The sequence below is a fragment of the Homarus americanus genome, unplaced genomic scaffold (genome assembly GCF_018991925.1).
Source record: "Homarus americanus isolate GMGI-L3 unplaced genomic scaffold, GMGI_Hamer_2.0 scaffold54443, whole genome shotgun sequence".
NCBI lineage: Eukaryota > Metazoa > Arthropoda > Malacostraca > Decapoda > Nephropidae > Homarus > Homarus americanus.
The window spans coordinates 7,354,670-7,382,442 of NW_024750852.1; the positions used below are offsets into that span (position 1 = coordinate 7,354,670).

The 27,773-nt window shown below is 37.5% G+C and overlaps 1 protein-coding gene across 3 annotated transcripts; it reads left to right on the forward strand.

Moving 5' to 3' along the window:
- Positions 1-27,239, forward strand: LOC121854289 (probable Na(+)/H(+) antiporter nhx-9). 3 transcript variants are annotated; one of them, XM_042348857.1, is made up of 19 exons: positions 6-123; positions 7,164-7,427; positions 10,441-10,637; positions 11,124-11,278; positions 11,858-11,959; positions 12,121-12,338; positions 12,723-12,925; positions 13,900-13,989; positions 14,169-14,239; positions 14,418-14,612; positions 15,110-15,230; positions 15,890-16,033; positions 16,364-16,459; positions 18,012-18,102; positions 18,931-19,008; positions 20,358-20,444; positions 21,054-21,113; positions 25,004-25,159; positions 25,415-27,239. In XM_042348857.1, exons 2-19 carry the CDS (start codon positions 7,172-7,174, stop codon positions 25,792-25,794), a joined length of 2,700 nt encoding a protein of 899 aa, XP_042204791.1. In that variant the 5' UTR covers positions 6-123; positions 7,164-7,171; the 3' UTR covers positions 25,795-27,239. The 3 variants fall into 3 exon arrangements, with proteins under 3 accessions (XP_042204792.1, XP_042204791.1, XP_042204793.1); XM_042348858.1 differs by lacking the exon at positions 18,931-19,008 and having other exon boundaries at positions 1-123; XM_042348859.1 differs by lacking the exon at positions 16,364-16,459 and having other exon boundaries at positions 15-123.
- Positions 27,240-27,773: the final 534 nt, after the last annotated feature.

Below are 27,773 nucleotides of genomic sequence, written 5' to 3' on the forward strand. Positions count from 1 at the left end.
GATTCCCTCTCGACTCCAGGGCTGCCAACTTTTCCCCCCAGTATTGACCTGTTTTCTCCCTCCCGGTGGCGCCCTGGAGCACCGGATCACCTGTAGTCTACCAAGGCCAGCCAGGAATTTAGGGTAAAATCCCCACTTGTTTTTCCCTAAAGTAGTTCTTGGTAGTTTGATAGTATGCCCGTTGTCTTGTTTTCTTTTCCTATTTCTACGTTTTTATTCTTTTTTTTCTATCTCTTCGTATTACTGTTTCTTTCTTTTATCCTTACTTCCTCTTCTTTTTCTTTTTGTCTTTATTCATTTTTGTCTGTTTTTATTCATTATTATCTTCATTATCCTTGCTCCTCTTATTAATCTTCCTTTGTTGTTATTGTTGTTTTTTCTTCTTTATTTTCCGTATCATCTTAGTTTTCTTTATTTTCGTTACTTTATTTTGTCTTTTATTATGCCTTTTTCTTCTCCTGCCTCCCTCTCTTCTCTTCCCTCTTCTTTTCATTTTCTCCATCTCCTCCCTTCATTTCTTCTCTTCCTACCTTCCATACTCTTATTCCTTCTCTCCTCATCTCCACTTCCTCCCTCCTTAATTCTTCCTCTCCTCTCTCCATTTCCTTCCTTTATTCTTATTCCTCCCCTCCTTACTCTTATTCTTCCTCTCCTTCCCCCTCTCCCCCCCTCCTCTTTCTCAACCGAAAAAAAAAAGTTACCGCTTGAGTACAATGACCCAAGACGGTTGAGTACGGCCGGCCACACTGTACTCGCGGGGGTTAAGTTATCGTACTCTTGGTGTTTAAGTGAAGGATATCCTGTCATGGTTTCGTTATTATTCATGGTGTTATTGTTGTTGTGTGTGTTATTGTTGGTATTGTTTTTGTTATTGGTGTTGATTTAGTTGTTATTGACATTTTAACCTTCAAAAACGTCTTCAGAATTTTGGTTTTGTGTCGATAAGAGTTAATTAGTATATAATTTACGTAACCCGATTATTTATAGATACAAAGTGTGTGTTTGTGTGTGTGTGTGTGTGTGGTGATAATTTGGATAGTTGTGGAAAGGCATGTGGAAGAGGAGTGTATGGGTGCACGTGTCCCCTATCGCTTTCCTCCCCCTCCCCTGGATTCGCCCTACTCTCTCTCTCTCTCTCTCTCTCTCTCTCTCTCTCTCAGTAGCCATGACCCATCCCTAGTACTGCTTAACTGAAGGAACTCTTCCCTAAAATACGTGTTTACCCCTGGGCTCTTGACGTCATTAGGTGGGGGGTAAGAGGAGGGGGAACAGGTGAATGTTGCTGGGGTTAATGTCATGGACCTCGTGACGTCATGGACCTCGTGACGTCCTAGGCCCTCCTGGTCGGTTAATGGTGGGATCTTATGAGTCATGACCACCAGCTTATTTCACCTGATGATTGAACACGTTTAATAACCAAATCTATCCTATTTTAACCTACCTTAACTCAGCTCAACCTAACATAAACTAAATAAACAAACTTAACCTAACCTAACCTAAGGCTCCATGAGATCCCAAATGTCTCATCTTTCTATTTCTTCAATTTCCTCATCATAAATCCTCTTCCTCTACCAAAAGAGAGAGGAGAGAGAAGGAAAGAGGAGTGTGTAGATGAGGGGAGGTGAGTGGGTGGATAAGATAGGGGGAGTGAAGTGGATGGGAGGAGAATGGGGAGCATAGAGGGGAGGAGAGGAGGAGGGTGGGGTGATAAGGATGGGGGAGGAGGCATCAAGTGGCAAGTAGGAGGAGGAGGAGGATGATGATGAGGTGGATGGAGAAGAAAGTGAAAGTGAATACAGGTAAGTAGGAAAGAATTGATAAGAGGTAAGCAAGCAGGGGTGGATAACAGGAGAAACATGCAAGAGGGGTAGTTCAAGAGGAGGAAACTGGAAGGAGGAAAGAAATGAATTAGGGCAGTGTAACGTGGTGAGAGTGAGTGAGTGAGAGCTTGAGTGAGTGAGTGAAAGTTAGAGAGTGAGTGAGAGCTAGAGAGTGAGTGAGAGCTAGAGAGTGAGTGAGAGAGAGCTAGAGAGTGAGTGAGAGCTAGAGAGTGAGTGAGAGCTAGAGCGAGTGAGTGAGAGTGAGAGAAACTGTTAAGATGATTCGGTGAAGGAAGATCATTGAAAGACTCGACTGGCTGAGGTTATATTAGTAGTAGCAGTAGTATATTCAATGTTTACTTCCTACAACAGGGAGTTTTCTTGTCATTCTTATTTACTTTTTTTTTAGTTGTTGATGGACTAGTGTAATTACGTACGTACCTTTTAGAAGACCTTAATTGTTTAAAGTCCAGTAAAATATATCAACGACGACTCAACCGTATTAGTCTCTCTCTCTCTCTCTCTCTCTCTCTCTCTCTCTCTCTCTCTCTCTCTCTTGTCTGGCTGTTTGTGTAGATGTTAAGTGTGAGTTTGTGTTGGGAAGGTTAGCTCCATAACGCGAGTGAGTGAAAGCTGTTAAACGCCACTGATGGGTCACTTGATAACTCTCACAGGATCGTGTTAAGTCTTTCTGTAACATTAGGCAATATATTTACGCAAAATATTAGATTCTTAACTGATACAGTTTTTAGTGTATGGAAATTATTTAGGGTTCTCGAATAAAAGAAAATCATCTTGTACTATGGAACTTGTTGATTACAGTGGCCGTTGTTGGATAAAAAGAAACTCCGACACACTGACACGAACAAAGGGACAGAAAAATTAGACAGATTAACACCTACCATAGACAAGACAGAGACGAGCCACCAAGACCTTCACCTACTCGCCTGCCCTAAGGACTAGTTTTTGTTCCAGTAGGACCAGTACTGACGGTATCACAACTCTGATACTGTACCCATTTTCTGAGACCTCATAAAGTGTAGTTTTAACGTGCCACATGTGCTACAGTGATCTTCGATATCAACTAACAATACGCTCTAGTTTGTTTTAGTGTTTTATTTGTTTATCTAAGTTATAAACATATAAATAAATATTTTTATTGGTTTTAAGGCTAACGATGAGTCTTGAGTTCGTCGTCATCAAGGGGAAGATTCCGTTCGTGTGGAATTCGATATTATTACGTTTTTTAATATATATTTTTATTTATAACCTTAGTGACGTGAGTCCCAGAACCTGATAATGATTCGGTTCTTGAACTTCAGGAAACTCGGTCTTTCCCAGCGAGGGGCTTTCCCTTAACCCACACGCAGGCAGACCACGATCATCCTTTTCGTGATCGACTTCCCGTGTAGCCTGTATAAAAATGTACATTACTAGATTGAATTTGTTTCTATTTCTAAGCAGAAAAACAATTAGAATTTGTATCAGTATGTATAAAAATGAGAATTACAGAATGAAATTGTACACTTAAAATACAAAAAAGCACTATGCTTTATGTATTTAACTAACAATTATGGTTACATTCGTCATGAAACTTTTATTTGTTTCGTCTAGTTAAACATACTAGTTTCATATAGTGTTGTTTAGATTAGATGCTGGTATAAGCTTCAACAACTAAGGTCTTATAAGTATTTCCACTAAGTTAAATAATTCCAATAGTCGTTAATAACAAAGGTTAAGGTTGACCATATACTGTAGTCTTCTTATTGAATTTAGTCGAATTGTGTCGCCTCAGTCAAGACAGGTTCGGCCAACAGATGGACAAAACGTTTACGGGCGTGAATTAATTGCCTGTTTGTTGTCGGGGAAGATATGAGGGTCTTTAAATCCCCTTTAACTATATTTAAAACTTTATTATTTTTGTGATTTAAATAAAAAAAAACTGAATATTGTTGGGCCAGGTCTGAAATCCACGAGTGAATTCCCGACATGAATTAAGATTAATTTTATTCTCATAAAAAGAAATGCAGAATTTTATACTTTAAAATTATACAGTAGATGCTTCACTTACCTTCCGGCCGTTGCAACACGTAGTGCGTGTTGGCCGCCTCGCAGATAAGACTGAAAATCCGGTTTAATCTCCTTCCCTTTTTCATGTATTTATTTTATCTTAATTTTACTCAGCTCCTACTTAAGAGGTCCAGGATTCGAGAATTCGCTGGTGAGTTTCGAACCCTTTTATTTATTTTATTTTTGTTAGAAGGTGAGCGGGTAGTGGCCACACCTACCAATGATAGTGGCTATACTGTAATACGTTTAGCGTCTATCTCTCTAAGACCACTTGGTAGGGCTGTGTAGCTCCTCCAGACGTATTTAAGGGTAAGAACTAGAAACCTGTCCTGGGAATATTGTTTTGTAAATCCTGTTTTAAATTCTATTGCATATAAAACGAAAAGTATTATGGGGGAGATATTTCAATTTAGAATTGTATGAAATGTATATAATTTTTTTTTTACGGCTGTACCATGTCTTAAACAATTGGTGCTGGGATAACATTAAGTCGGTATGATAGGTCATGTTTGGCTAGACTAAAATTTGTGCTATGTTATATTACGTTACGCCAGGCTGTGATAGTTTTGCTAGGTATTGCTGGAATGTGATTTTACTGGTTGGCTTTGCGAGGTTACCACGTTATCACATGAACGAAATCTCGGCTTAGGGAATTTTATTCTATTTTATTTTTTTCGTGTACACATTTCTTTAGTTATTATCACGACTATGCGTGAGAACAGGTACCTATCATTTCAGCCCTTATAGAAGTGTGATTATCATATACATCACCCATCACACCTGCCTTACTTACCTACTGGGACAAAAAAATCTAACCCATCTACCTTAACTGTCAACCATTTCTACCACCGCCACTTGTCACACCTACTAACCAACGCCTACGTAGGTACACCCATCTACCTCTTTCATCCATTCACGTATTTTCCATTATCATCATTTATTTCCCATACCTCTCATAGTCCTCTTTTTTTTGTCTGACACCTGAATCCTATCTCCATTGTTCTTCCCACTCACCTCTTACCATTTCACATCTTCACCCTTTACTTACCACCAATACTGTTTAATCTTCATTCTGTTTCTCCCTCGTCTTCCAAAGCCACCATTCCCTCTCCATCCAACATTCCTTACTCCCATTCACCTTCCCCCTTGCCGACCTTACTCTCCCCTACTCCCCTCTACCCACACGTACCCTCTCTCCCCCACTCCCATCTACCCACACGTACCCTCTCTACCCCAGCCACACCACTTTCACCCGTGATAACATCGCCAGCTGGAGTGATGAAAAATAACACGGTCTTGTTTTGATGGCCACTTGAACAGGTGCCAATAATTCCTCCCAGGTGCACTGTGACTCAAACACAGCCTAGTGTTTAGTAGGTTGTAATAATAAAAATGTTTGTAGAGGTGTTATATGTTCTGTTGAGCTCTAGACGATTGCATTACCCCTTGCCTACTAAATATCCAGTAGGGTTTCTGGGAATGAACAGAAATTCGCCGTATTATCTTCATAAATGGAGACCTTCAATAGAGATAATTTTTATACTCGGAACACTTGCTGCCCGTGAATGCTTCTTTGTTGAATATTTCAGTCAATATTCGATCCTTTGACATACAAACATGTATTTTCTGTTATGACAAACTGTGGTTTATTTTCCCCAAGACATATTTTGATGAGCTTTAAAAAAAAATAAACGTAAACCAAACCTTAACGGGAAAGCTTAAATGCGGCTTTTTTTTTTTTTAGCCTTGTTTCATAAATGCTCGCAAAAACTAGTTCCATCGTCTCTCGCCCGTGGGGAAGCCTCGCTCTACTTGAACTCTCACTTTCCTGGGCCTCGACTCTCAAATTTCATATACTGTACTGTACACGTCATTTTTTTATTAAACTCGAGTGAGAATATATTTAACTGATCCACATAGTCTACAACACTCTAACGCATTCCCATAAAAATCGTATCTAAATAAGTAAATAGCCCACATAAGCTAGGATAAGCTATTACTGTAGGTTGATGGTCAGAATAACGTTGAAAATGCTGAGGAACTCTTAACGTAACCAGGTGTACCTATTACCCCCTATTACGTGGAAATTTCTGAAGAACAATAATAATTTGAGAATTTGTTAGCCTCGTGCGCGATGTGTCGACTGCTCTTACCTATGACATCCCTGGAGGAGTAATTTACATCAACAAAACTATTCCGTTAGTTATAAAAAGCCCAATTGAAGACACCAGTAAAATATAAACGATTGGTTGAATCTCTAGCGTAGGGCCTGTGAATGTATATATGGTGGTAGATGGCGAATTTCTCTGTTATGATGCCACTAGAGGGAGGGGGGAGGAAGAGAGAATGAGTTAACAAGTTAGATAGGGAGAGAAAGACTTAGTTAGGTGGGGGGGAGAGAAAATGAGTCAGATGGTATGAGAATGAGTCGGAGAGATGGAGGGAGGGGAGTCAGGGAAGAAGGAAGAATAAATGAGTCAGAGTTGGGGTGTGAGAATGAGTCGGAGAGATGGTGTGAGAATGAGTCGGAGAGATGGTGTGAGAATGAGTCGGAGAGATGGTGTGAGAATGAGTCGGAGAGATGGTGTGAGAATGAGTCGGAGAGATGGTGTGAAAATGAGTCGGAGAGATGGTGTGAGAATGAGTCGGAGAGATGGTGTGAGAATGAGTCAGACATAGTGTGAGAGAGAATGAATAGGAGATAAAGGAAGAGAATGAGTCAGAAATGAAGTGGGAGAGAAAATAAGTCAGACGGAAAGAAAAAGAAAACAATGAGGACAAAAGGAAGTAAGCTACATTATCACGCTTTTATTATATTCACTGTGGGGTGGAGGAGGGCCAGGTTGCGTCACTGCTGAATCACGGCAGGGTCAAGTTCCATCTGGACCTATTGTGTTCCTTGTATCTTCTATGGTCCCCATCTACATTTACCCCACCTGACCTAGATCTATTGCGTGACCTTTTTAAAGTGGGTGGTCTTGACCTGTCACTCTTTCCTTCGTTGTTGACATTGACATAACTTGACACAGTTTGACCTATTTTGTTTCTTCCCTGACCTGGTTTATATATATCTTATAACCTTATTTTTTGTTCTCTCATATATCAGTGTATATAGTTTCTTTGACTCGTTCACTTTAATCGTTTCGTATACCAGTTAAACTTCCCATTGGCCTAACTCTTCGATATTCTTGACACATTTTTTGCACGTTTTTCAACAGTGGCCCATATCACCTAACCATGTACTAATCTCCTCTCATTCTGTGTCTCCGGCAGGATTTCACATGACGCCCAAACTGTCGCACGTGTTCCCTGAGTCGTGCATGTTGATCGTGTTGGGCATCGTGATCGGCCTGCTGCTCTTCTACACGCAGGCGGCTTCCGTGTCCCCGCTCACCGCCGACGTCTTCTTCCTGTACCTGCTGCCTCCGATCATCCTTGACGCTGGCTACTTCATGCCCAACCGCCTTTTCTTCGATCACCTGGGTACAATTCTCGTCTTCGCTGTCATCGGCACCATCTGGAATGCTCTCACCATTGGTAAGTGCTGCCATCTTTGTATGTTTTTTGTGTGTGTTTTTTAGAAGTTATGAAAGGACTGCAAACACCATAATTAACTTAAAAAGGGCACACGCCATTAACTGTTGTGATAAGCATCGTATTAAGTTATAAATCTCACTTACCTTCACATATTTTGACAACACGTATAATGTGAACGTCACGACCAACAATTTTGTTTTTCAACGTAATTTGGGGCGAGGCAGATGGTCCAGTAGTGTAAGAGCAACACGAAGGAAAGGCATTGTAAAATTCCTTTCGTTTCCCAAGACGCACGAGCGTGAGGGGGAGGGGTAGGCTCGGGTGCCGTACAAGACATTCGGGATAATATCTGGATACTTTAGAAGACGTGACCCTTGTAGTATTGGAATATATGGTCACGAGTACTGACACTTGATACTCGGTAGAAAGTGTTTCCCCATATATAGTACACTAGCGGAGACATGAAGTAGGGGTAAGAGGGGCTGCGTCTCCTTATATAAATACTTATAGTCCACTAATATACCGTAATAGATTATTCAACATTTTTATCTTTATCACTGATCACCCGACTGCCAGCTGGATCTGCAAGTGCCCTCCTTCCCACACACTCCCCTGAAGAGATCCTAAATTTGTCCGCGTCCATATACAGCAAGGCAAATCAGTTAAAATTGTTAAGAAATACCTTGTATATCAGATCTTATGCTTGAGTTTATGTAACCTCTGTTTTATCATCATATTAGTTATCATATTTTATTTCCTGCATATTTTACCATTTAATATGTATAATACTATTTTATTAGTAGTAGTAGTAGTAGTAATACTATAACTTATTGGGTGATGAAATTATGTTGGCAACTTGTTCTGCTATGATGAAATGCATAATATTGTGGAATTTCTCTCTCTCTCTCTCTCTCTCTCTCTCTCTCTCTCTCTCTGTGATTTAGTGGTCAGTAAAATTTACAAAAAGAGAATAATACTCTGGTGTATGAAATATGTCTAACTCTACCAGTATTTATAAAATCAGTACTAACGACCTGGATTCTCACACTTGCATTAAATTTCCTCATACTGGAAATTCTGCGCGTCAAAAAACGCCGCCTCCTCCCCCAAAACATTCAAGTCATTCTGAATGATATGTAAAATCACTTTAAGGTTTCCTATTTAAACTGATTGATTATAATATATTTTTATTCGTAGTTCTATTTTTTACTTTTGCACTACGGCTATATTAAAAGATTGCAAGAATTAATAATGATAATAATAGTGATGGTACATAATAATAATAATAATAATAATAATAATATATTTTGACTGAAATTTCAAAGTAAATACTGATGTGAATATGAAAACAATGTCGCTAATATTATCTACTCGGCGCAGACTAACTAATGCCACTTAACACGAATTACTTTAGTAAAAAAAAGAGAATCTATAATTGTATTGTAAACAGATATGTATAAAAACATATAATTATTATTATTATTATTTATTTTAAAGAAAACACGGAGGCAGGTCATTGAGGGTGGTGTTGCCAAATGAGGTGCAACTAATTACTGTACTGTTTACCAGACTGAACCCGGAATGTTTTTTGTGTGTGTGTGTGTGTGTGTGTGTGTGTCATTTTCATTCTTTCAATGTCAAAACTTATAAGCATTAACTTACTTGCGCTGCAATAAGATATTGGGGTTATATAAATGGCGTCGACATTCCACTTAGACTCGATCATAAATAAAGCAAATTCATTTTTATCCTTAATTACTGATACAGTATATGGAAAATAATAAATATATGTGTATTTTAAGATGCGGGTGATGGAGGGCAGTACAGAGGTCATGTCAAGGGTTTTCAAAGGTGACAGTGTTGTTTTGGAGCCTGTGTATGTACTATATGTTGAGAGATGTCAATAGTGTACATCTTGAGCTTAAATCTCACTGGAGGCGTGACATTGTTTAGGCCCAGACGTACCCTAAAACATCATCTTTTTACACATACTTACTTACTTACATGAACTATAACATTACGGGAAGAATACACCATATGTATACAACCATTAAGAGTCCGCAGTGACGTTAACAATTAAAAGAAATGAAGTCCCAAATTACTAATGGGTTAGTGACTCAGTGACAGGTTTTCTGCTTATCTTTGCAAAACGTTTAGGAGTTATTGGATGGAGAAATTATATTGGTGTTTAATATTATGATGAAAAATAGAAACGCAAGAGACACTTTTTTTTTTTAAGTTTTGAGTTATTGTTGTCTAGAGTATGATTGGTAAAAGCTGTCTCGGTTTACATGCTTGAAGACCTTAGTAATGTTGAAGAAATGTTTTTAAAGTTGACAGCAACAACAATGTGGACTAGCTTCTGTTTCCCGGAACACCACCCATGTGACGTCACAGTGAGGCTAATTGCCGGATGTCACAAGGTAGTTGATGGGAGGTCGTCTTTCTCTGTTAAACTAATTAAACAACAACGTTTGCTGTACTTCCGCCTTGGGAACACTGAGTCAAAGAGACAGAAATACAGACATACAAACTCAGATACAAAAATAAGAATCTTTTTGTTTTTTTCATAATACAATTATTAATGGTTTAATTATATACTGTACAGTACTGTATTATAATTATACTTTATCTCCCTATATGGATCACATGAAGACTAGCCCCCAGCTTATTTTACCTGATGATTAAACACCCAAATTCTACCTAGGGAGTTTAGCAAAATTACTTTTATTTTTTACTTTTATCCTCTTCACCATTGATCGGCTCGTTAGCCGCTTGGGCGATCGGTCACGTCTCTGTTAAGCACTGTTGGCAAGTACTGGGCATGCACCGGCTCCTGAATATACCTGAACCCGCTCCAGTGTTGGTTAAGTTTGGCTAGGTTAGGTTTGGTTAACATTAGGGTGGTTAATCTAAAAGGTGAGATAAACGGAGGAGGCCAAATCTTCAGGTGAATCCTTTTTATATATTAAGCTATTTATTTCCCCTTGATTATCCCCCTCTCCCGACGCAGGTATCACCATGTACGCAATAAGCTTGACTGGTCTGTTCGGCGAGAGCATCCCGGTTCTACACATGTTCCTCTTCTCCTCCCTCATCTCCGCTGTGGACCCCGTCGCCGTTCTCGCCGTCTTCGAGGAGATCCATGTCGAGGAGGTCCTCTACATCCTTGTCTTCGGAGAGTCGCTGCTCAACGATGGTGTCACTGTGGTGGGTATCAATTAACCTCCTTCCTGGACCTGTTCCTCCTACACTCCTTTTTTTCTCTCTTCTACCTCTCTCACTCTCCTTAATTGAATCCTCTTCTTCCCTTTTTCCTTCTTAGCTGCTGCCACTGCCTCCTCTTGACCCTGTTCCATGTCGATATTTCTATTTACTTGATGCTGTAATATGAATATGCTGTATCATAATTTATTATAACATGATGTAATGTCAGAAATGCAAGCATATACTGGTACAGAAAATCCTGTTAATATCTGTACTGAATTGTATGTATCACCGCTTCTAAAAAAAAGACTAAACTTTCTAAAGCATATTTTGGGGACGAGTTAAAAATTATGTGTGTTGTCGGTTATATACATTTAGGATTATATTCAGTGAAATTCTGACAAATTTGCATGAACTGTCAAACCAAATGTCACCATATATGCTGGACTGCTATGTTGCTTTTGTAATCTAGTTTACCTGTTCTTGTAGGTGTTGTATCACTTGTTCGAGGGGTACAGCGAGTTGGGAGAAGACAACATTATGTTGGTGGACATTGCCAGTGGTGTTGCATCCTTCCTCTTGGTCGCCCTCGGAGGCACTGTCATTGGCATCATCTGGGGTTTCCTTACTGCCTTTGTAACCAGGTAAGGTCAGGTGGCATAAACGATTCTTCCTCATCCTTCTAATAAGTCACAACTTCACTTTTTTGTGGAGGCAGTGTAACACTGACATTCCAAGGAGGTACGTACTGCTATTCGTATCAGTTTTTGTCGGTATAGTAGCATAGTGGACCCTCGAGTCCCAGGAGGTTCTACCATCATCAGCTGGGTGTCCTCAGCACCCTCGATACCAGGTGAAGTTGATAACTGTTACAGTTTCTCATTGTACTTTTCATCTGTTGTAGTTTTATAAACATGATGATCTGTCCCAAGCTTTCCTCAGTGCCTTCATCAACAGGTAACTCGAGCAACCTGGTGACTTTATAGTTCTGATGTTTTATTTTTTTTTATTAATATTTGCTACATTTACCACATTAGTATGTACTCGAATCATCTCATGAAATATATATCAGCTATTTCATTTTTAATAAGCATTTTCTGTGTGCAGCTTATTGGCCAGTATATTTTTATAATGTCTCATCATCATTACACTGTTACACTAATTTAACCCATTACTGTTTGTTATGACCACTTGACACTGTTTAACATTATCTGTCCCCACAGGTTTACCAGCCAAGTGCGTGTAATAGAGCCCATCTTTGTGTTCGTCATGTCCTACCTCGCTTATCTTAACGCTGAGATTTTCCATCTGTCTGGAATTTTGTCGTAAGTTCTCCCCTGCCCACTGTCTCTTTGATTACTACACAGTTGTGAATGATAATCTCTCTTAGAAGTTTAGACACATTAAGATTGAAAATATTTTGTATGACCATTTCATCATAATATTTCAATCTTGTTTTCATTTGTATTGCCCTCTGCCCCAATAGGATCACCTTCTGTGGCATTACCATGAAAAACTACGTGGAGCAGAACATATCTACCAAGTCCCACACAACCATCAAATATGCAATGAAGATGTTGGCATCATCCTCAGAAACTGTCATCTTCATGTTCTTGGGAGTTTCCACAGTTCAGAGTAAACACGATTGGAACACCTGGTTTGTGATCTTCACGATCTTCTTCTGCTCTATATACAGAATCCTTGGTGAGTATTTATGGATATTCATATGCTGATGCAGTACTGTAATAAATTTGATGTTTGTTACAAAAAAAATGAGGATGGTTGTAAAGTGCTCATATGATGTACATATCAGTTAAATACGATAATTTTTCAGGTTAACTAACTTTATTGAGATGGCATTTACAATTAAATGAACCATGAATATTTATCAAATATATCCATTATAATTTTTAATATATGAGTACGGTACTGTACATGGTTAAGTTTTTGTTTACCGGGTATGTTAAAAAGTTATTGTTCATTAAAATGTGTTAGGAAATCTTCAACATACAGTGCATTGTACTGCCAGGAGATTCTGTATTACTTGATTAATTTAATCCCTATTAACATTAACCTCCTTCTCCCCAGGTGTATGGATTTTCAGTACTATGTGTAATCGATTCCGTGTGAAGAAAATTGCCTTTGTGGACAAGTTTATCATGTCGTATGGTGGGTTAAGAGGTGCTGTAGCCTTTGCACTGGTGCTGACCATCAACAGTCACCACATCCCCCTGCAGCCCATGTTCCTCACTGCCACAATTGCCATGGTGTACTTCACTGTCTTTATCCAAGTAAGAGTCTTGGGTTACTTCCTCTCTAATGTTATACTGCACTGTTGTCTCACATCTAATGTCCTAACCCCTTCACTAAGGGGATGCCTCTTTTAACATTTTATTCGGCTAGCACCAGACGATTTTCTTCAGCTCTGAGAGGAACCTGTATACAGGGGATTAAAGTATGTTCACATTTTTATGTTAGATATTATAAATAAATAAATAAATAAATTTTGATGATTACCACAAGATTATGGTGAAGTTCTGTCTTCCAGAACATACAGTACCTGATGTGCATAATGCATAATTTTTAACTTGACAGTTCTGGGGTCATACAGACTCTTTCTGCATGAAAGAAACCTAGACATTTAATTAATGTTTTTTCAAGAAAATACTGTACAGGTATACATAAAATTTATTTGGAACAGTTAATTAAAGTGTGGGATTACCTATTTTTTGTTGTTATACAAACATTATCATTAGGAATGTAGAGGATAATCAAAGTAAAATTTTCTTTATAGGGTCCAAGTCTCTGAAAAAACTCGGTCATACAAGATGCCCAGGCTCAACACAATCCTACACTGTCTCCATTTCATATTTTCATTCCTTGTTTTCTCACACCAACTTGCAGTTCCCTTACCAGCTGAGTGGTACAGGCATCCTAATTAATTTCTCATGTTAGATGAATTTCCTTTTAATGTAAGGAAAATACAGTTGGATACTTACAGGAGCCAAACCATCATGTAGTACAGTACAGTACAGTATTGTACATGTTGTAAAGTTTGACCCTACTTTGCTATAATCCAGGGAACATATTGGATTGAAAACATCGTTGGACAACAATAATAAAGCATTTAACTTTATCAGCTATACCACTGATTGGCTGTGTGATTGATAGTACATGATAGAGTATTACAGTATATTAACTCTATGATCATGACAAATGCTTTGGCCTTACCTTCAGTAATTAAGAAATTGTTTTCTCCCCACAGGGTATCACAATCAAGCCACTTACTGAACTGCTGGGAGTGAAGAAGGCTGAGAAGCGAACACTCACCATGAATGAGCGACTTCATGAGAGGGTAAGTAACTTAGTACAGTATATCCTTGTTTATATGATATTATGCCAGAATTGTTAACATACAGTATTTTATTTTAGTTTACGTATTTCTATTTCTGATCAGTTTAAGTACTAACCTGGTGCCGCTGTACTTATTAATATAACTCACAGTGAAATGATCACACCATATATTGTTTTCAGTCAATGGATTACATCATAGCAGGCATTGAAGATGTCATGGGCAAGCATGGAAACATTCAAATCAGAAATAAGTAAGTCGGTCCCTGGAAAACTGCTATAGCTCCTTCAGTAAAATTATGATACATGTTACTTTGCCTTGCCAAACACCTCATTATCCATCCTGACTTAACTTTTAATTTGCATTACCTTACATCTTAAGATTGAAAAAAAAAATTATAGTAAAACAATTTAACAACAAATTTATCTCAGGTTCAAGCGGTTCAACAACAAATACCTGAATCCCTTCCTGGTTCGTGAGAAGAACGTTGTCGAGCCTAAGTTCCTGGAAACCTACAGCCAAATCAAGATGCAAGAGGCTATGAATTACATGGCCACTAATGGCAATTCACCCAGCAACATCGAATCATTCACCACTTTACTGAGAAATGCCACCACTCATCCACAGTAAGTCTCTCATCATATATTATAGGTGCTGTATGAGAAAGTTGCTGACACTTAAATGAATTTTCTAACCCTTAATGATTGATTCATCTGATTTCATAATGCTAAGGATGAATGAGTAATGCCTAGTGAAGGAAGTGTGTGTAAACGAACTTGATTCTGTATACATGTAGCAGGACAAGGAAAATGTTCAAGTGAAAAATAAATCATGCTTTATCTTTACCCGGTACTTAAAAATTTTTATAAATAAAACTAAGACAATAATTAATCTCTTATTACAGTTCACTTCTTTTTTGACATTTTTATTATTTAAGACAAGGATTTGTTTTATTTTATTTATTTTTGCATGACTGAGTTTCAGCTGCGATAACAAACCTGACAAGTGCTCTACTGTACTCTACTGAATACCAATAGCTATGTATACAGTACGTATATGTGTAAATATTCAGTAGGGATTTTGTCTCGCTAAATTATATATCTTATTATTTCATTCTCTCAAGAAACCACCAAGGGGAGTGGAACCTTGATGTTGGAGAGCTGCAGTACAACCCCACTGTGAGAGACATGAATGATGCCAAATTCCACCATCTCCTTTCGAATGACTACAAACCTGTAAAGCGGGTGAGTGTTAGCTCCTGGGAAGTGCAAGCCATCTTTTTCTTTCTTTTCTTTTATCCTCTTCACCACTGATCGGCTCGTGAGCCGCTTGGGTGATCGGTCACGTCTCTTGAAGATACATACGGTATATTCTTGTAATAAATGTCTTTCACCAATAAAAGTTCCTGCTGATCTCTCTCATTAACATTTAAAACAGTACAGTATACAATACTGTACTGAAATGAGATATGCAGCAGTTGTTGAAATGTCACTATCAATCCAGTTTCTTACTTGTTTTGAAGTATCTGTGAGATTTCAAGATATTTGTTTTCAAAGATATAATTGCATTCGTTATTGGGTAATCTTGGTCAAATTACCTTAGTGTTTACCAAATTTATTTACCTGCATTATCTAGACACATGAGTAGGGTGTGGTATACTTTACTCCCACGGCCTACACGTGTCATAGTAATGTACTGTACCTGCACTGTTTATATTTATGCAGAACTGTTTAACTGCATACAGCAGTTTCTATACATGCTTATCAAATTGTAATCCTGCACGACATGTTATTGAATAAATATTATTATTATTATTATTATTATTATTATTATTATTATTACTATTACTATACAGTAGTTCAACTAGATGGTTGATAACATACTAATGATGAACTTCCCCCAGCACCGTGGTTCAACTTACAAGCGTCATGCAGTGAAGGAAGACGATATACAGACACACACAGATGTCACCCACCAGAACATGTACCTCCACACACGCCAGTTTGTTAGTAACACCTGGAAGAATAACAAAAAGACCCAAAAACCAGTAAGTTGAAAATACTAAATTGCATACAGTATATATTTGTACAGTACAGTGTATATTTATAAGTAATAATGTATATTGAGCATTTTGTGATGGGGAATTAAAGCAGTTCCTTATCATAAAGATAATTTTTATTTTTATTTTTTCATCATGTGTAAATGCTGGGGTGCTTTTGTATAGTGTATTTTGATTTTTGAGAAAGAATAGCAAGATCCAAGCACTTTTCAGTTCATTAACATATGCTGTACCATCTATCATAAACACAACCAGCGATGTACAGAATTTTTTGTAAGTTACAGTATATTACAAATCTAATAACCAGTGGTGATTTAGGATTATGACGGAGATCAGCTCAAGCCCGAGCAACTACCAGCCGTACGGTTCTCTGAAATGGTTCAGTTTTTTGACAATCTGGAGAGCATCATCCAGGTAACCATAATGGGAGCAGTATATGCCAGGGTACACCTCTTGTTTTTACTATTATAATTCATAACACAACCCAGAGGCCTGCAACATAGCCGGTAACCCATCAGTTATGTTTTATAATAGTAAAATGTTGCTGGAACCCTTGCCATTAAGTTCCCATTGAGTTGTGCATCAAGTCTTGTGTGACATTTGTACTACCTGACTCTTAGCATACAGAGACATTAATTGTGTTGTGGTTTGCTTTAGTACTAGATATAATAACTTTGCAGTATGGCATCATTTACCACATAATTCTGCCAACTGGGTATACATTCTAACTATCAAACCGACAAATGCATGATGACCAGTGAATGTGTTTTGTGTTTATTTTCTTCGTGTATCTATGCAAACAATATTCTATTTTTTACAGATTGAACAAGCAAACAATACTGCATAAACAAATCTTTTCAAAACCTTTACAGTATATACAGTATATGTTATACTGTACATATCTATATAGTATTTATAAATACAGTATAGATTTGATGTTTGTGTCACAATTCTATAGTAAAGGAACATGCGAGTGATTCTAACCATAATAATTCTCACAGAAATATAGCATGATGTGTTAATTCCACAGATTAATTTTCTTCCACATATGGGTGCATCAGTTTGCATGATAGTAGGGACATATGGATTAGAATTAACTTTTCATAAGCACTGTAAAACAAAAAGTGTTTTCCTTAGAGCATGTGGAAGGTATTGTACTGTAGCTTGTTGTTAACTCTTACCGTTATGATGGTGCATGAGCTACTAGTATAACAATTATCACTTATGGTTGTAGACGAGTTGGTGATGGGATTATGAGTCTAATGAAGTGTATTGTTGTGCTGTAGTGAGAAGGAGTACAGTACTGTATTGTATAGTGAGGAGCCCTTCCCACCTGTTGTATATATGATTCATTACTTGTAAATAACTCTGTCATATACAGTACACTAAATCTAGTACCTGTACTATATACCGGTAATGCATATTAATAACCCTCAACCCAAAATGATAAGTTTTCTTCACTTTTATGATTACTTTCCTCTCTCCTTATTTATAGATGCCAAAAATCTATTCATGCACACTTTATAGATCTGGTTTAGACCATAGTCGTTTATTGTTTGTGAAAATTAACATTCTTCACGTCAACAGTTTGATTTGCCACAGGCTCTTATTGCAATGGTGGTTGGGGCATATTTCTATTGTGAAACTAAAGTCATAAGTATTATGACTGCATATTTTCTAATGCATGACTTTCATAATATCTCCAGCGTAGAAGAAAATGCACGTTGGCATTGGAAACCTTTAAGTTACTAAATTGTAAATACTTTCTTTATAAAGGTCACCATCACTTGTAACAAGGTGGTAATGTAGTATAAAGGTGGGAAGTAGTATGTTTAAAATCCAACCCCCAAACAACAGATAAGTTTTGAGGTGTCAGTTCTGTGCTCTGAGGTCAGACCATTATTCTAATCTTAAATAAGTTTTTATTTGACCTAGTTCAGATATTAATTGATTTTGAATTCTGCAGACAGAGAATGGTGTTGTGAAGCAGAACAAGGGTCTAGAGGACACCCACTCATCCTTCCAGAAGAACGGATCAGCAATAAAACTTAAAAGTGGTGAGTCTTGGCTTTGTAAAAATGTCACTTGCTGGTACAGTAGTTACACATTGCACGCCGTGTTATTTTCTTAGGAGTCAATAAGTCCTTGATATGGTCATGTCATGTGTATTGATAAATATTGATAAATGACAAATTTAAACAAATTTCATGTGAAACTATATACTGTACAGTACAATGCATATACTGTACATAAATATGTGCCTGGCTCATAATATTTGCTCAGGCTAAGAAATTTAATTGAGTACAGTATACATCTGACTTAATGTTACATATTATCACTGAAAAGTATTATGGTCATATCACTAAAGGAACTTTGAGACTTTATCTCCCACACAGCAATGTAGTTCACTTAGTTCTGCAAATAACAGTCACTTAACTCCCTGAGTTTGAGATGAATGTAGAATATACTAACTGGTATCTGTCTACCTGAATGTGTTATATATTCTGTAAACAATCCCCCACGGTAACCACCAACTGCACTCATTCACATATGTACCAAGTTTAACTGTTGCCTTAATTTATCTAAAAAAAAAATATTTTCTTGCTGAAGAACTGTTGACCCTCCTGTCTCCTGTAGGCTACTGGTTTTATTGTATGTGTTGCAGTGTCTTTTTTTTTTAGTTTATGGTATACTGTACTGTATGTTTTTTAGTACTGTACAGTACTTTATCTATAACCAAGTTATTGACTGCTGAATAAGCTGGCACTAATACTGCATAAACATTTCTAATTTGTTTAACCTAACAATTTTTATTTATTTTACGAGAAGATGGAATGAGTTTGATTTTTGCATGCCTGTACATGTGATTCTGTTAACCCTGGCAGACTACATGGCCCACGTGTTGCGGGACAACCCTGCCTTTGAAGATGACGATGGCATGATGCCCTACGACTACAACTCTGGTGAGGCACGAAAGGCATTTTATATCTAACAATATTCATTTTCAGTTGTCTTCAAGGCCACCTAATTATGATAACTATAGTTTTTTGTATTCTGTAGTAAATGTGTAAATGAATTAATACTCTATTGTACAGTACTGTATACTGTACAGTAGTTCCTCGCCAACTGCAAGGGTTAGGTTTCTGAAAAATCCCATGGTTTGCAAATCCGCAGTTGGCAAGACTAAAGGCTTCTGGGAAAAGGGGGTTAGGTTCAATGGCTGTAGATAATACTCATCAAAGCCTAACTAAGTTGTGTATTCCCTCACTAAACTATTGTACACTTAATTAAATTTGAGTCAAATACATATAAAATAGCTTAGTATATTTTAAATAGTCATCGAGAGTATACTGTACATGTACACACAATCGTTCATACAGAATGTGTAAAAAAAAAAAGATACCATCATAAGGTCAAAAACGATTATTACTTCCATGGGAGTTAGTGTCAGATCCTGGGAAGGGGAGTGGGAGGAGGGTAAGGTGTCAGGGAGCAGACCTTGGAGGGATAAAGACGCCACAGCAATCCACGGATAGTCGAAATTCAATCCCATGGTTGGTGAAATGGTATATAGTACAGAATAAAAACCGTGGCTACCTGGAATCCAGGGATGGGGAATTCCGTGGTTGGCGAGGGTCTACTGTAATGACATAATAAAATTATTTACTTAAATTATTGATATGGTAGTTTGGGGGGAAGTTGTAAACCTGAAATAGATAGTTTTATATACTGTACGGCATTTACTGGCAACCCAACAAGACATAATGCTGAAAATACAATATTCGTCATACAGCTTCATAACCATTGGTGGGAGCTATACTGTATGTTGTACCTGGAATTATGGTTTTTATGTTTAGTTTGAATATTTTTATGTGAAGCATGTATAGTGCACAAATAGAAAGTGTTAATTGTCATCTACTGTTGATTTGGGTAACTAAACCAATTTCCCAATTCCTGCCCAGGATATCAGTTTTCCTGTCAGATTTCTCACCTCCCACATCATTGTAAAGAAACTGTTCTCATTGAATTTCCAACTTAGGACATTTTTATAATGATGCTTCTCATTATTTTTTTTTCCAATCCCATCCCTCAAAAGAATATTAATGATAAATAAATAAAATTGAGCTAAACACAATTTTTTTTACATTCATTATGAGTTAATGGGTTAATTGTTAAATGTCTATTGGTTAAAAAGTTAATAATTCGATTATTTCTCAAAGGTCTTATACCGGTATGTAATTATCTTAAAAAAAAATAGAAGGTCAAAGATGCCATTGACCAATTGAGTCACAATTACTTATTCCCTGTACAGATGATGCACCAATCTTCATCAAGCGAAAATCAACACGAGGCCCTACCATGGCAGAGACGGCATTACCATGGAAAAGATACTCAGATGGTATGTGTTGAACTGGTATTTTCTGGTCATACAGTATGTGTTTGAATTGTTCTAGTGGAAAATCCTTTGCAGAACTCTAACAGGCCATATATATAATTATATGTTTGATAATCAACAATTTCCAGCTGTATTTATTAGAGATATTACTTATGTTTCATGTACAATATAATATTTTGAACAAGGGTAGACAACATCTTCAGTAATCGTATAAAGACTAGTCTAAACATTATTGTCAAAAGTCTGATAAGAGTTATACATTGTACCGGTAATTAAGAACTGTACCTGTGTAGTAAATTGTTCCTGAACAATATCATGTTTGAATTATCATAAATTTTTAAGTGTCGAAGTTTTTTTTTAATTGAAAAAACAAAAAAAAAGAACATCTATGATATGATTTTTCCTTGAGTTAGACTATGTAGTCAGTCTTTAATACAGTACTGTACTGTATTACATATCATATACTATAATGAATCATGTTTATTATACTTTAGTGTGCTGCTGGACAACACTGTCCCACTGTCTGTTATTTTTTATCTTAATACAGAATATATATTTTCCTTTCCTGTAGGCTTAAAGTTAATGGAGGTTTTCATGTGTTTATATTTACAGATGATGTTCCTACATCTGCACGGAAAGTGCAACGATCAATGAGCATCGCACCAGATGAAGGTATGTAAAGTTAAACATTAAATGCTTGGAGTCCACTATCGGATTCGTTGTTTGTAATCTACACTACCACTTGACATGAAAAGATTGGGTGTTAGTGCTGCTCTTGACTGATGTGTGCATGTCCTCCGAGATGAATGAGACATTTTTGTGTGAACAAGACTTGTACTGTGTATAGAGAGATAGCAATTCTTGGTTTAGGGAACTTCTGTTTGTTTTTTAAGTTGAGGAGTTGACTGATGAATTGGTTAAAAGAGTAAACAAGGCTGTTGCAGATCATCAGGAAAAGAGATACTCAAGAGACGAAAATAGATGAAACTGGATTCTTGTTCGTTGCCAAACTAGAGCAAGCTGGGAAAAAGATCCTCGCTAAGACTGAAGAAGTAGCCGATAGGATAGAGGGAGTAGTTAAGAAGAGCTATGCTCGTGTTGCAGCAGGGTCTTCCAGCAACCAGGGACTCTGCAGAAGAATGTTGAAAAGATTACAACTACTATAGGCCTCCTGATATGGGAGAGGAGGAACACCAGGAATGACTCAAATGCAGGAACAATATAATTGTGTTTGGAGTACCTGAGAGTCAGTTGGAGGAGGCTGAAAGAAGGACAATGCATGATTAGATGGAGTTTCAGAATATTTGTGCAGAGGCTCTGAACCTGTCGACTCCCCTTGTGATGTGAGGAGGCAAGGACAAAGGCAGAGGAATAATCCCTGCCCCCTCAGGATCACACTAGAGAATTTGGGGGCATATTCATAAACCCAAATCACACGGTAATGCAGAGGGAATGGAACAAGAACTCCTGAAGTGCATGAAACAGAAGTGGGAGGAATGGATGGAAAAACAGAGACGGGTGTGGATGGGTTATATACAAGGGGAAAGTGGAGGCAAGTGTACCAGTACAGAACCAGGGGACAGCAAGACACACTGCACCCACATGACCTCCCACCCAGGTGGAGGTGAGCATCATGTAAACAATGTCATCTCTAGCCACACCCCACAAAATACAGTGAGTTTAGTAAACGAGACAGCTGCTGAGAATGGTGGGATACCTGAGTCACCACCAAGATAGAGACTTACTGAGGACACTTTTCCTTGATAAGAGTTTGAAACTTTACTCAAGACATATCAACCTGATGCAGTAGGTGTTGTAGAACAGTTGTACAAGAACAGGAGAATCGAACCGGAGGAATGCGAGTCCAATATACTGAAGATGAATTTGACTCATTTACGAACCTTTCTCAAGCAACTTGCAAAAGGGGTGTGGTTATCTATGCTATGCAAGACCTTAAAGCCAGCCAGGTGAGGTTGCAGGGGGAGGATGATTTTGAAGAATCAAAGTGGTGTAAAATTAAGCCAATGGGGAGAGACTTGCTCCTTGTTGGATGTATCTACAGATCCCCAAAATGTAGCTTATTAAACCAAAGGAACTTAAGAGTCTTAATTGACAATTCAAACTGTGAGGGCAAACTTTTTCGGAGTGAGAATTGTGAACTCTTAGAACAACCTGCCAGAGAGTGTTGTGACGGCACCGAGTGTGAGTTCTTTCAAGACCAGACTTGGCCAACACTGGAGCAGGTTTAGATACATTCAGGAGCCAGTGCGTGCCCAGTACAGTACAGTACTTGCCAACAGTTCGTAACATGACCGACCGCCCAAGCGCCTAATGAGCTGATCAGTGGCGAAGAGGATAAAAGTAAAAAGTAAAAGTAGCGGCACTCAGCCATTGTCACCTCCTTGTCTTGGGAGTTTTTAACTATGGCAACATTGACTGTAGAAATGAAACCACGCCAAATGACCTTAACAGTCCTGCTACTCTTTTTGTATAAAAAGAGACAATTTTCTATTCCAACATATTAAAGATCCGACTCACTACAGAGGAGAACAAACACCGAAACCGCTGGACCCTCATCATAATTAATGAGGAGGGTATGGTGGCCAAGTTGGAGCAACTAGCCTTCATCAGTATCAGTCACCACATAATGTTGTCCTTCAGATTTAACTGTTACTTGGTTCATGATAAAAGCAGGCCAAGGTTCAAATATTACATGGGCGATTAAGACGGGATGAGGGAGTAGATGAGGAGTATTCACTGGCCTGACTCGCTGAGATACAAAAATGCAGACACTATGCTGAATATCATAGCCAGTAAAGTGAACTATCTGTATTTGATTGATAAATATATACCTAAGACTACCTCATGGTTGAAGAAACCACAGGTCTAGGAAATTGTCAGGGCAAACCCTTTCAGAGTGAGAATTGTGAACTCTTGGAACAGTGCTGGAGTGTGTTGTGACGGCACCAAGTGTGAACTCTTTCAAGACCAGACTTGACCAACACTGGAGCAGGTACAGACACATTCTGGAGCCAGTATTTGCCAACAATGTGTAACGGTGATGTGACCGACCACCCAAGTGGCTAACAAGCCGATCAATGGCAAAGATGATAAATGTAAAAGATGAGAACTTTCATTTGTTAGCTGTAGTCAAGACTCTTCACATTTTTTAATGAACTTGAGATACCGTACTTCAATTCATTGCTGTACCCCTTAGTACAGTGCAGTATAGACTTAGCCAATAAGCCTTAATGGTTTACATTAATTACTCTATACAAATATTTCCTGCCTCATGTCCTCCTGCTTTCAAATGAGCATCAAAATGCATCATAAAGCTTCTTAAAGTTCTTGAAATACTGTAAGTGTGTGAAAGTTTGTTTCAAGAATCCATATTCAAGAGTTCTCTTAAAAAGACTGTTTCATGTCAGTAGAAAGTATCAAAAATTCAATACAAATGCAGTATAGTAAGAATACCATTTTGGTGAAAAATCACATCCAAAAACAAAATTAAAATTCACAGTACTTATTTACAGTGTACAGTGCATACTTACACTGTAGCAGATGAATTTTGAGATTAATGTTGCAGGCGAATCTTGATGAATCTTGAGTTGGAGGACAAAGGGGGGCCGCTTAAACTTACTTTACTGCATTGTAGTTTCTCTTATATTTATGTTTACAGTTAGTACACTTAAAACTAGCATTTATTTCTTGGTTTAATCACTGCCAGAATCGAGTATGCGAGGTAACTGATTGGGGGTTACCACCAATTCTGACTCTCAGGTGTAGGGTGAGTGATGGCAGACCCACAGACCCTAGTCCGACTAATGGAGGTGTCCAACTTATGGAAGTCCGACTTAGGGGGAGGTCTTACTGTAACAACGAGACATTCATGGCATCTGAGAATAGAGAATTAGATTGGAAGAAATGGTTGGGTTGTATGAGGCAGGAAAGGCTTAACCATATATTTTAGGAGCACATTTATGGAGGATAAGGGAATTTGAGGCACTGGCAGACAAGTACAGTAAAAGGTATGTGTCGCACAGTGAAGAATGTTAGGAGTCAGAGTGGGAATTTGTAGGTACAATAAGAAGAATCTTTTTAAAAAGAATCAATCAGCATACTCTCTTGAAAGTGAAACATGGCAGTGTAACAGGAAAGTGAAACCGAATACAGTCTACAGTAGTGAATTTCTTACAACTTAGAGGTGGCTTAGTAAACAAAATAGGAGTATAGAATGTTAGTGTGAGAGGGTGATAAAATGGAGTTACTGTACAGTATTTAAATTTAGATGATACAAATATTGACATAAGAAAGTGATGGATACAAGTGGAGCTGAAGGCGAATTGGAAAACAGAAACCAAGGTTAATTTGGATGATAAAATGAGGTGAGTTTTACAATCTGAAGTGTATATAATTGTTCATAGGTAACTGAATCTTTTTGAACCATCCTACTCAATAGTGAGAAACAGAGTACAGTTTTAGTATAGATAATGTTTGCTCTTCAATATTTTGTTTGGTTTGCTTCATGTTTTGTGACATACAACCAATGTTTCCTTCTTTAGAGAGTGCCACACCCACGATGGCTGAGGTTATGCTCCCTTGGAAGCGACCAGAAGACGAGGAGGTATGCGACCGACCTCTCAAACAATCAGAATTCCCTGCCTGGGCATCCAATAAGGAATATGTGTGCTACAACTCTCCTTCCAATACTTTCCTTGGTAATTTACTCTTATTTTCAAAAGTTCATTTTGTTTAGCCTTTTCCCATTTAATTCAGGATAGTTGGAATCTTGAACAAATAATGTACACTCACACACATTTTCTAATCATTTATTATAGTTTACATTCATTCATATTTGTTTCAATGATGTATTCTGCTATAATACTGCCCTTTAACATATACATATGTTTAGATTGAGTTCATTAAAAGTTTTATAATTATCTTGCCCTAATAACATTGCTTTCCTTCCACAGGTGGCTTAGGAAAACATGAATCGTACCCTAATGTCCGTGAAATATTTGGGAGACGTGCCAGCAGCACGTCCCTATCCTCCCGCCGTGGTTCCTTAAAGGAGCACCCCATGGCCCTAAAGGAAAAGTCTTCTTCACGTAGTTCTCTTAAAGAAAGGGTTCCATCACGCGGTTCCCTTAAAGAGAGAACCCCTTCACGTGGTTCTATAAATGAACCTGCCTCCCCTATAAATCACCAGGACATACTGATGAATGTGCGTCGACATTCAACCACAGGAGAAAATTCACTGTTAAATACCATCATTGCAGAGGAGGAAGGACGGCGTTGTGACACAGTTATTGAGATAAATCAAAATGGAGGTCGGGAGCAGACACGAATGTAGCATGACCCTTTGTAGGTATATAAAAATTTTATTTTAAATGTGCATAATTAATGAATTTTTAAAAAAAAATTATTTAGTGTTAGTAATGTACATTGTCTGAATTTCTTTTATGTAACTCATTTCATAAAAGTGAGCTAATTGCTGCAGTGTTCAGTGGAAAAACCTTTACTCTTTTAGAATACTGTTATTTGTAGTACACATGGTGTGCATAGTCATTATTTTGTATACATTTCTTCTGGAAAGTGTATCCAATCAAAAATTCTATATCCTCAGACAAATTTCAAGTGCTGCACAGAACTTTTGACTAAAACCTTAAATGCTTTCTGTAGTGTCTATAATTAGGACCAATAGTTCAGAGACATTTGATGACAGATTCCTGAGAAAATTGTGATGCATATGGAGTAGTACATTTAAAGCCACCCATCCACCCCTGGAATTAACTGCAAATTAAAAAAAATTCTGTTCATATTTTATTAATTGCTTGCTGTCCTTTTAACAAAGAAGTGAGAAAGATTTTACTTTCCTGTAATATCTTGTGTTTTAAATATTCTTATCCTTGTCTATGAACAGAATTGATATTATTTGAAGATATTTCCTGGTGGCATATCTCATTCTATATTTTACCTACCTAAGCTATGAGTGTTGTCATGCTTGTTGACAAGTGTCTGGGCTGTATGATGGCAATTATGGTGTAATTTTCTTTGATATTTAAAGTAGCATCGCATTACTGTACTATTTTGAATGAAGGTATTACAAAATTACTATACTGTACTCTATTCCTCTGCTTTAGATGGGGAAAAAGATGAAGTTGTAATGATAGTGATTTTTCTAACTGTACTACATAACACAGAGTTATGTGAGTGAAGTCTTAACTATGTTTAAAATAATTGGTATTTACTGACTGAGGTGTGTTGTTTAAGAAGCTGCAGGAGACCCATTGGTAAAACTCATAATTCATTAGAAACTTGTGATACTTGTCTGTTGATGACAGCTTTTTTCAGGTTTTATGCATCAACTATACAGCTAATTTTCCAAAAGTCAATGAAATGATTTTAAAACTTATAAGTGTAGGATGTAAGACATTTAATTTTATTAATTACCTGCTAGGTACATGTACTGTATATAAGAGATCAGTGAATAAGATAAGAATTTAACCTTTGCTGAATACCGGGGTATATAAAATATTATACTCATATTACATTGGTTTGTTATATTGCCTATAATGTTTAAACAACGATTGATTTTTAAGATACTGTCTTGTACAGTACTTTTTAAAAATCTTCTGTTGCTTTGTTTTAAGATTACCAATTTTGAATAGCAGTTTGTTATATTAAGCTCAAGTTATTCCTTGAAAAACTTTTGTGACAACAATAAACTCTGGTGTATCAGTAGCTTAAACATGCTTCTGTGACATTGTGGTAATCACAATGAAGTAAGTCATTCTTTATGGACCATTCTATATCCTACAAGTATTTGTGTATGATGGTGACCTTGTGAGCAAAGAAAAGTTTGCTAGTCTTAGGTGATTTTAATAATATACAGTACCAAATTTTTTGTTTACTAATATTTCAGTTAAAGTATACTATACAGCTCCTCCCCGACTTACAACGGGGTTAGGGACCCAAATCCAGGTTGTAAGTCGAAAATGCTTAAATAATACATAGAAAATCTAAAATGGGTGTCTCTGTTTCTTCTCAGCACCACAAAACTCACTTTTAAGCTTGCCAGCCATTTTAAAGTGAATTACAAACGAAAATTTTGTCAGTACACAGTGCAATCACTGACGTTGGGACTCGAAAATACGTAATTTGACAAAATTTTGGTACGACTGAGGCAGGTCGTACGTCGGGGAGGAGCTGTATATGTATGTTCAACTATAGTCTTTTCATTATTAAAATGTCAAATAGCTCTGAACTCTTTATTTTGTCTTGGCTTGTGATTGCTCAGTTAGAAAACAATTAATGAAGTGCTGTAGATTG